The sequence below is a fragment of the Hibiscus syriacus genome, unplaced genomic scaffold, assembly GCF_006381635.1.
Source record: "Hibiscus syriacus cultivar Baekdansim isolate YM2019G1 unplaced genomic scaffold, ASM638163v2 tig00111366_pilon, whole genome shotgun sequence".
Classification (NCBI taxonomy): Eukaryota; Viridiplantae; Streptophyta; class Magnoliopsida; order Malvales; family Malvaceae; genus Hibiscus; species Hibiscus syriacus.
In genome coordinates, this window is record NW_024063071.1 from 492072 (window position 1) to 502493 (window position 10422).

General features: G+C 36.5%; 1 protein-coding gene and 1 pseudogene across 1 annotated transcript; both read left to right on the forward strand.

The window, feature by feature from the left end:
• The first annotated feature begins 916 nt into the window (after positions 1-916).
• Positions 917-1558, forward strand: LOC120159511 (nuclear pore complex protein NUP50A-like). The gene has a single exon (XM_039170096.1). It carries the CDS (start codon positions 917-919, stop codon positions 1556-1558), a length of 642 nt encoding a protein of 213 aa, XP_039026027.1.
• A 1507-nt stretch (positions 1559-3065) lies between these two features.
• On the forward strand, positions 3066-9426 carry LOC120159608 (annotated as a pseudogene).
• The last annotated feature ends 996 nt before the right edge of the window (positions 9427-10422 follow it).

Here is a 10422-nt window from a genome sequence, read left to right on the forward strand (position 1 = left end):
TGTACTTGCAACTATTCCTGCACATATTTTGCAATGTTTGGTTATTATGGCTGGATAAGAAATTTTAATTCAGCAAGATTCATGTTAATTTGTTTTCTGATCATTTCATTGGATATATATTGTTTCCAATGATCTGCAGATATCCTAGTTTGCACAAAAAGGTCTTGGAGTTTCAGTTTCTCAGTTGATCTTCAATGGGGACGCAGAAAATGCCCTTCAACCTTCAAAGAAGAGGCCTGCTGGAAGAGAAATTTCTCGTAATAATCCTGGTCTCGATGACGAGGAAGATTCTACTGAACAAGAGAATGGAACTTTTAAGAGGGCCAGTGATGAAGTCTTGGCAAACAGAAGAATAGTCAAAGTTCGCAAAAATCAAACCACATCAGCTGCCTCATCAAATCCCTTTTCTGGGATCTGCTTGGTCCCCCCTGCAGGACCAACCATTACTCCTGCTGCACCTAATGGAGCCCTTGAATCCAGAGCAACAACTGCCAAGGTTAGCACTGAAGTAGCAATTGTCGATGAGAAAGAAGCTTCAGAAGATGGGCAAAATGATGTTAACAAATCTGGAAAGATTGAAGAGGGAAATAATCAGCAGTCAGAGAAAACTGATGAAAAGGATCATGGCTCTGCAAGGAGTGACATTGAGAATGTTGAACAGTCCAAAAGCAAGGAAGAACAGGTTTCCAGAGATGTTGCTGATAAGGGAAGTACTGAGGATAAGGGCGGTGCTGTTGTAAATGAAGAAACTCAAGAGGAGGCCAATGATGAAAACCGGCTGGAGATGTTAAGACCAAGGATGAAGATAAGAAAGATGACGATTCTGTAAATGCAGACAACAAAGAAGAGAGTAGTAAAAATGCAGATGCAAAAGGAGCATCATTGAGTTCATTCCAACAGCTTTCAAGTAGCCAGAATGCCTTCACGGGACTTGCTGGCATTGGATTTTCAACTTCTTCATTCTCCTTTGGACCTACTTCAAAGGATGGTTCTACTAGTTCTGTTCCACTCTTGGACTGAAAATGGCCAGCCTTTTGGTTTTGGTCTTTCAACAAACGGAAACTCCTCTTCCCTCTTAAATTCATCTGGGAGTTCAGTTGTTTCAAAGATAGAGGGAAGTGGTTTTCAAGTCATGCCAGAGGTTCCAGTCGAGACGGGAGAAGAGAATGAGAAAGTGGTATTCTCAGCTGAATCTGTGCTGTTCGAGTTCATAGATGGGGCGTGGAAAGAGCGTGGTAAGGGGGAACTTAAGGTGAATGTGTCTACAGCCGGGACGGAAGGAGCCAGGGTACTCATGAGAGCTAGAGGAAATTACAGATTGATTCTAAACGCAAGGCTCTATCCAGATATGAAGCTAACAAATATGGACAAGAGAGGTATCACTTTTGCCTGCATGAATAGTACAGGTGAAGAAAAAGAAGGGCTATCTACATTTGCATTGAAGTTCAAGGATGCTTCCATAGTTGAAGAGTTTCGTGTGGCGGTTACAGCACACAAAGGCAACACAGCTGCTGTTCTGAAGACACCCGAAAATTCTCCTAAAGCCTCAGAAGATTGAAAGGTGTATCTCCCGAACTCACAATGCCGTAGTCATTTTCCTTTATGGAAGAAAGGATCATATCTTGGGTATTGCTACTGATTCTAAAGCTCTTATATGTAACAGAGTCAGCAAGATCACCCCAGTCTTTATTCGTGCGAGAGAAACGATGAATGTTTGAACTCTCTTCGCCCTGTTTTCGTGTCAATCCTGGAGTTAAGCATGACCCGAGGTACACAACATTTGACTGTTTTTAAAGGCAGCTGTGCCTTTCATCTGGGATGAATATGTAGAATTTCAGTACCATGTATTTCATATGTACCTGATGGGTTTATTATTGGTAATAGCTCCTCTGAGTACCAAAAACAAACCTAGTTGCGATATCTCTTTTGGACAATAGCTATGTACTGTAATACTACTATTTTGATCATGGGTTCTATCTTTTTTTTTCTTCAATTTTTAACTTGCTTTACAATTATTGCGTATTTTGAGTTGTACTTTTGTCTAATCGTATTTTACCACCGCGTGGCCCAGTTGGCAAAATAAAAACTCTTGGGATTATGAGTTGGTCTCATGTCCTTCGAACTGCGCTGGTTGGGATTCCTGGAAGAAAGCGGGGACAGAGTGGTGGGTTCTTTGAGCCCCTCCGGAGGTTGCTTTGTAGGATCGGATCGATTAGTCTGGCCTTGGGAGGTCCTACGTTATCAAAAAAAAATAATATTTTAATTTTTTTTATTCATTTAAGGAAATAATTTTACGTTTCGTCATATATTTGCTACTGTGGATATCCTCACTAATTGATTCGTCGGTCTTTTATATAATTTTCGTTTATTAATTTTATTTGGTAATATACAATTACTTTTTATATTACCCGATATGCATTTGAATGGCATGTGTATTTAATTGTATAATTTTATATGGGTTTATTTTAATTATTGGGTTAAAATTTCGTTAATTAAATTATTTGATTTTTTAAATGATATTAATTAAATTAATATTATTTATTATTTATATATTTTATTAATTTGATCTTAATTTTAAGATTTAATGATATATAAGACTTTTATTTTTTTTTAAATATTAGTGTGATATTTTTTTTTGCATTTAATATAATCTTTAAATTAGAAGAAAAAAATTGAATTTGATATTTTGACTAATAGAATTAAACGTTGATTATTATGATGATGTGGTGGTAATTCACCATGCTAATGTAGCAGTTTATAGCATTGACGTGATAATATGTTGAATTATTGTTTTCTGTAATTTTAGGATCTCGAGTTTATTGATTATGACTGTTCAAATAAGGGATTTAGGCTCAATTGATTTAAAATTATTTTACAAGGACCCTTTTAGTATTTAAACCCAAAGGAGTTATAAAGATTCACCCTTCATACATACATTCATATGATCTCACAGCTGCATCAGAATCGAATTCATGAATATCCTAAAATACCCTTATACTTTCCACGTAATCCCCAAGCCCAAATACTAAAACAAAGTTAAAGCCGTATCTCATCACTCTGCAATCTCCAATTCAATTTTATCCAAAAAGCTCTTTCTTCCTAAAAACCGCATCTTCCCTAGATCCTATCCTATGAAAAATATAAATTAAGAAATAATCTTTTTTTTTCTTTCGATTTCAAGGCTCCTAGGGTTCTGATCCTCTTCGAGTTTTTAGGCGATTGGTTTTTGTATGTGTTTTTTTTTGCTTCGTGATAATTCCTTTTTGAAGTTTTAGCGGCTTTGATTCTACGAGGAAGTGATGGCTACAGCGGGAGAAGAAGAGATGGAGTACGAGAGTGATCCAGAGGAGATGAAGCGTTCGCTTGCGATGCGGAGGAGAAAGGCGGCGAGTGACGATGAGGAAGGCGAGAGGAAGTGGATGATAATAATAATCGTAATGCGGCGAGGATGGATCGGAGGGTTGTGGTTCACTCCGATGAATCCGATGGTCTGGTTGGTGCTGCTGATTATTATGATGAGGAAGAAGAATTTTATGATGAAGAAGAGGAAGAGGATATCGATGAGGAGCAGATAGAAGAAGTAATAAGAGGGGAAGTGGAGAGAACTGGAGGAGAAACAGTGGTGGATGATGGGAATAGCAATGTGGCTGAGAGAGTGGAGATTAGTAATAGTAATAATCATGAAGGAGAGGAAGATGGAGAAGGAAAGAAGGAGAATGAGCCATTTGCTGTGCCAACTACTGGGTCGTTTTATATGCACGATGATAGGTTTCGAGACAATGTTGGCGGTCGTCATAGGTATTCAGTTTTTTTTTTTGTTTTCTTTGCTTTTCTAGGTGTAAATTGCTATGCCAATTCATAATGGTTGTAGATATTTGAGGATTAATTAGAAATTTATAGAGAAGCACATGGTGCATTTCTTTAGGACGTTTTGCGTATACCTATTTTACACGTAATGGTTGAAACTGTAATGCACACTTGCCGCACCATCACCATGTACTTCACTTTGCAGACAGTAGAAGCCATATATACTTCTTTTATATGTACTTTTAAGCGGGTCCATTTAGACAACAAATGTGCTCATCAGGTTTTTGACGTCTATGATGCCCATGTTCCATATGCAACTGTTTTTTGCTTTGTTATCTTGAACCTTTAATTATTCCGTGATTTGTTGCGTACAAGGAAATATAAGGTTGTAATGAGCATGAGAGCTTAGCTTGCTTACTCTTCTAGCCATTTATGACTGATGATAAATTTACGTAATTTTAGCAGTTGGGCTTAGGGTGAGGTGTGACAACATGAAATGTAATAATACTCTAGGTTAATGTTAACTACAAGACCTACATCCCAGATATTTTCCTGTTCATTTTAAGTCCTTAAAAACTACCTGATTTTATCCAGGCATGAGCTAGTTGTCAGGACCTTTACTGTAAACCACTGAATGGCCCAATGTCAGAGCAGTTGTAATCTGATTACTACACCTTGACTTTGTTTGCTTATGAGTAGGGAAAAGTAACTTTTAATTCTTAACATGCTTTTCATCTATAGTGTAAATACCGTGACAACTATGCAAAATTCTAACAGCATTAGGCTTTTATAGTTCCAAATATTCCTTATTTTCTAATGCATTTATCATTGTTATATGGGCATTTGCATGCTTAAAGACTAATTATGATATAGTCTTCTGCACATATTTTGTAAAGATTGGCCTTCTTATCCAATTCTTGACGCATCTATTGGACTGTTGATCTAATAACCTATCATTTTCACTATGGTTGCTTAATATTGGTTCAGATTTACTCTCTTATGGGTTCTCCTTCCTTTTCCATTCAAGCTATATAAATGTCCTGAATTGTGTATTAATCTGTTCTGTGCGTTTTAGACAAATGCGTGGTGTAAGGAATTTGTGGGAAACCAAAGATGATAGGAAATGGGGACATGACAAGTTTGAGGAGATGACTTTGCAAGAAAAGCAGTATGAAGTTGTAAGGGTTTTGTTTAGTGTTTCTTTTCTTAATCTCATTTGATCTTTTTCTTTTCCCTACTGATATGTTTTGTTTTCCGCGTTCAGGGAAGATCTTCTGGAGGTAGATATCGCGCTCGTAGTAAAAATCGGGTTCCAGATCATGGTTATCCTAGGGAAAGTAGGCCCAGATCATTTGGGAAAACTACAATCAGAATCAGGCTCCTAAGGCTGTGAGAGGAGAGGATCTAGGAGATATGATCTTCTATGAAAAAAAGCAGTCAAGCACCTCCAGCTGAACAAACCGTGAGTATTAATATGCATCCTTTTTTTCAGTTTTCTAATCTTCCTACCAGGATTAAGTTCGCATGACATTGAATGATTTAAATAATTCAGTTCTGGGAAGACTGTTGAGAAAACTTCACAAGCCAATTCAAGCAGAGCTTTCACACCTGCAACAAATGCAAACACTGTATCAAATCCTGCTAAGAAACATATTTTTGCATCAAGCTTGAGTTCAGCTTCCCCACCCTTTTATCCATCAGGGTCTTCCAAGAAAGACATTTCTTTTCAGAAGAAGGATGTTCAAGCTGGAAGTGTCAGCAGGGATCTTCACCAGTCTGTTACAAATGAGAATTTTTCTGTATATCAATCCAATTCGTTACAAGGGAAGAATGCACTTGATTCTCTCAGCTTGGCAAAGCTTTATATAGATGATTCCACCACATCAGCTTCCGTGAAGCCTTTGACCAACATGCAAATGCCACCTTCTGGATCTTCATTGGATAATACTAGGGTACAGGGTAGAGGCATAACTATCCCAGGACCAAAAGCTTATCAGCCAATACCACAGCACAACCAAGTCAACAGAGTTTCTCCACCAGCACAGGTCAATGCTGTTCAGAGAATTCCTGTCCAAGGCAGGGCTTACTTTTCTGTTCAAGCAGCTACTCAGCAATTGGGCCAGCATCCTGGTATTGGGTCTCGAGCTTCATCTCCGCCAGAAACAGCTATGTCAGTCAGTTCCTATGAATCTGGAGAGGTTGAATCTTCAGAAAAAGTAACCTGAGGGTGCATTGGCGAGCAAGGGAAAAAACAGTCTTCAAGGAGCTGGAAGGGGCTCTTATCTTTGGTGGAGCTCAGATTATTGGAACTACAGGGAATATGTCTATAAACCATGGTGATCAAAATTTTCCTGCCTTTTTGCCAGGTAAAGCATTTCATTTTTTAACCTTCAGTTTGTCTGGATAACATAATCAACCATAGAAGGTAAAATGTGAAATGGGGAAAATTGCCTTACCTGGAGTGGTGCATGTTAATTCCTTGGTCCCAAACATTTTTTTTGAAATTTTGTATGAATTAAATCAAATATTTTAGTAAATATCAGAGGTAGTTTTTATCTGAATATTTTAATGGCCTTATGGTTAAGAACAAATGGTTCCTTGAATGTTGTTTTGAATAGGTATATGCTTTTTCTGGGGTGGTTTGAGGTTGGAGTTTGAGTATATTCGTATCTGAAATTGATACTATGTGGTGTTTGGGAATAGCTTTTATCTACTTAGTTGCTTAGATTTATTTATATTATTCAATGTTTACTCTTGGCAAATCTCTGCTTTCTTAATTCCTGCCATTAAACTTTTCTCTAACCTCAATTTATTCTACTTTTCCTGAATGGTTGGCATGCAGTTATGCAGTTTGGGGGCCAGCACTCCAGTGGCCTTAGTGTTCCTGCTGTTGGCATGGCATTTCCAGGATATGTTGCCCAGCCGCAACTTGGAATGAGAAATTCAGAAATGACATGGTATAGTAATTATCTTTCTGTTGAGAAGTTGCTTTTGTGGATTATATCTGGTTTCCGTAGAAAAATAAGGGTGATTTATCAGTCAGGTCTTACACTGGGCAATTGATTGTCATATGGAGGTAGTTACCTCTCCAATATGGAACATAACTTAGGAATTATGAGTCAGTGTTTCAGACTCCCCATAGTTACCAGATAAGCCTTTTGTGGTCAATCACATTGAGCATGGACTTTTGTTTGAATATTAATGCAAAGTTAAGTCTCTCTTGAAGGCTTATTCAGATTCTTGTTATTCTGATTTATTCATCTTCAGTAATTATTTTCATTTTCTTGGTTAGGCTACCGGTACTGACAGGTGCTGCTGGCTCACTAGGAACAACATATTGTCCACCTTATATTGCTGTCGATGGGGCTTATGATACTCGTCCATCGGGGCAGACATCTTCAACAGGATCCTCAAGGTTAGTATCGGAGTTTTGGTTTCCTCAACCTGCTTGTTTTTTATTTTTTATTAATCTGGGGTAAGTAAAAGGTAGTATCTGTGCAAAGATAACTCTCAGCCTGCTTGATTTAAATAGCCTTGGTTGCCACTGTTTTCCTTCTGCTTGCCAGAGTGGGATGTGGGAAAGGGAATATTAACTTTGTCATTAGTCTTAGAAACTTGAAGCATTCTACCTTTGCCTTTTTGTTATCAGTCTTGAAGGTTAACATCCGGTTGGAATGTCTTTTCAAGATGCACATTTAATTTAAGACATGTTTAAGTTCAGTCGAATGTGTTTTTGTTATTTGCATGATTGTGTTTATTCAATCTAACCTATATCTTTATAGAAATCTCATAGGTATATTTGCCGTGAAATGCGTGGTCTTTTGGAGGATCATAGTATTTTCACTATACATTGAGCTATTGGCCTTTTTACATGGATTGACTTCTAAACAGATAATAATTGTTCAAAGATGTTTTAAAGGAGTCTTTATTGGTTTGACGTTCATGTTACTTTATCTCCGTAATGGTCACCGATGTTTCCTTTAATATTGAAATATTTCTATCGGTAGATTGTTTGATGATAAAAGTCTTGTATCCTTATTGATAGATGTTTATAATTGACCTTAAGGGTAATGTGTCAGACCTTTTCTTTTCCATATACTTGGGGTTTGTGTGAGGGAGAGTGAGGCAAATAACTAATGAAATCTAAAGATGCTGGCAGTGTAACTGGTTATGTATTACAAATTATTTGTGGTAATTTTTGTTGCTTGCTGGTTGTTTCAAAAATATTTAATCACCCTTCTTTTGCAGCAAAGAAAATACTTCAAACAAACCAAATAATGAATGGAATCCTTCCCAAAGACCTGGTAAGGGAATTTTTTATCATAAACCTGTCCCATTTCTTATGTTTTGGCTGTTAAACATGTCCTCCTATGCAGAGCTTGTGATTGATGAACTTGGACAACGACAAAATAAACCAAATAAGCAGTCTCGCAGGCAAGTTGAAACTCATAAGCTATTTCTTTCGACCAGTTCAGAAAAAAAAATTCCCATCTGTTTCTATCATCTGCTATAGTAAGTGAATTTATTTGTTTATCCTTCATTTCCATGCAGATATTCAGAGATGAACTTTAGCAAGTAATTGACTATTTAAGATGGAGCCTGCCTCAGTAAACTTATAAAGGTAAAAATCATGCAATGAGAACTTTTACTACCTTGGTGGATGTTTGGAAGTTTCTTATTTGTGGATTACTTGGCGGTGCAGACCTTTCTTCGAGCCCCTTTATGAGGTCCAGCTTATGACTTGTACCAGTTTGGGCCTCAATTTGTTCCTGGATATTGTAGGTAAATCATGCTCTATCCCTAGTTAATGCTCTGCTTGATCAACAAAAAAAGAAAACAAAAAGGAGCATAGGTAGCAATGCAGTTTATGGGGTCTGCATTCCCCCTCCCCAATGAGATTGGAACATTCTCTGTAACCACAGGCATATCATAAGATCTTGAAGAATAAAGACATCATGCATGTAATAATATTTGGTGACAATTTAGAGACCGGGGATCGATTGAATGGGCAAATGGCCCTGTTGAATTTAGGCGGTTTTAAACCTTTTCTTTTTCTTTTCTTTCCTGCATTTTTGTGCTTAAATGAGTTCAGAATTTGTATTTTATCTTTGTGCTTATTTTTTTCTTTCTTTCTCATTAATTGGAGCTGTCCTTGTTCATTCATTCATTCATTCATTCATTCTAAACCCTAAACCTCTCATATTCTGACAGTTGTGTATGACAAATGCCTGCTCACGCTACTTCAGTTTGAGAATATTATTGTGGCTTGACAGGTGGCATTCCCTTGTTTATATGTGCGGTACGAATACATATATTAGAGAAACTAATCTTCTCTCAATTACAATGCAAAAAATTTCCTAAAATTGCTATTATTGTTTCTTAAACAGATTTTTCTAGTGGCTTGATTTTGGTAATGAAGCTTATGAGAAATTTAGGCAGGCTTCTCCATAAAAGTATGAACAAGAAATGACTGTGCAGCAGCTGTTTGCATTGATGGTGATGGTGCTCTTATTTCTCTCTGGTGAGCTTACGTATGTGGTTGGCTAGTTATTGAGATATTTGGTCAGTATGATCCTTGCTTTCATGTGGATTCGTTAATTTAATCAGTGTATTTGGTTATATGTAATTTGTTTAGTACTCATCCTTAAATACTATTGATTTCACCCTTACATCATCCAAGCCCACTGCTACAACCTTGAACGGCATAAAACCCTGTCAGTGTAACTCCTTAAATATTATTTTTTTAAGTCATGACTAATATTACATTTTAGTTTCATTTTGGTCACTTGCAATTAAAAATTAACAAAACTACTGACGTGATATTTTTTAATTTTTTCAATGACATGGTATTATCTTGTGGTGATATATTAGTATCATCGTTACTTTTTTAACCGTGAATAATCAAAATGAAATCAAACATAATGTAAGGTATGATTTTGAAACAAAAAATAGTTAAGTGACCAAAATAAAACAAAAGTAATAATTATGGTACTAAATGTATAGAAAATACTCGCTTAAACTTATATTTTTTTTTCTCAATTTTATAACAACAATTATATCAAACTAATTAAGACTCAATCAAAATACCTAATATTCAATACCTATTATACCATACAAATTAAAAAAATTAGCTAACGTTATTCCTATATGTAATGGGGTAAGAGGGAGCTAGGATATTCCATGAGAGATATCAGGCAGTCAGAATTATAAATTACTTACTGTGGGACTTGATCTCATGACCACAAGGTTAAGAGCCTTGCGTTCTACCCATTGAGATTGACGGGTAATTCACTGTACAAATTAAACATTCTCTAATAAACATTGAAACCAATACATTGCATTGGGGGATAGCTTTTATTTAATGGTATAGATTCCTGTCATTTCTTTTTCTTGACTTGTAAAAGTATCATAATTTATTGTGAAATTGTCCAGATGAAGAACCCAGCAACACGTTTTTCTTACAGCATTTAATGGTCCAAAGACCACGCCACTTGCTCAAGTCTTTACCTTTTATGCAACCTTAATCAATGCCTTCAATAATTTTGCACCCTCAATTCATAAATTAAAACCTTTATTTTCTTCAAACTAAAACCATCTTCATAGTTTTTTAATTTT

Excerpts from the sequence above, each read along its gene's own strand:
- LOC120159511 (XM_039170096.1), top strand. The coding sequence starts at position 917 with ATGCCTTCACGGGACTTGCTGGCATTGGATTTTCAACTTCTTCATTCT.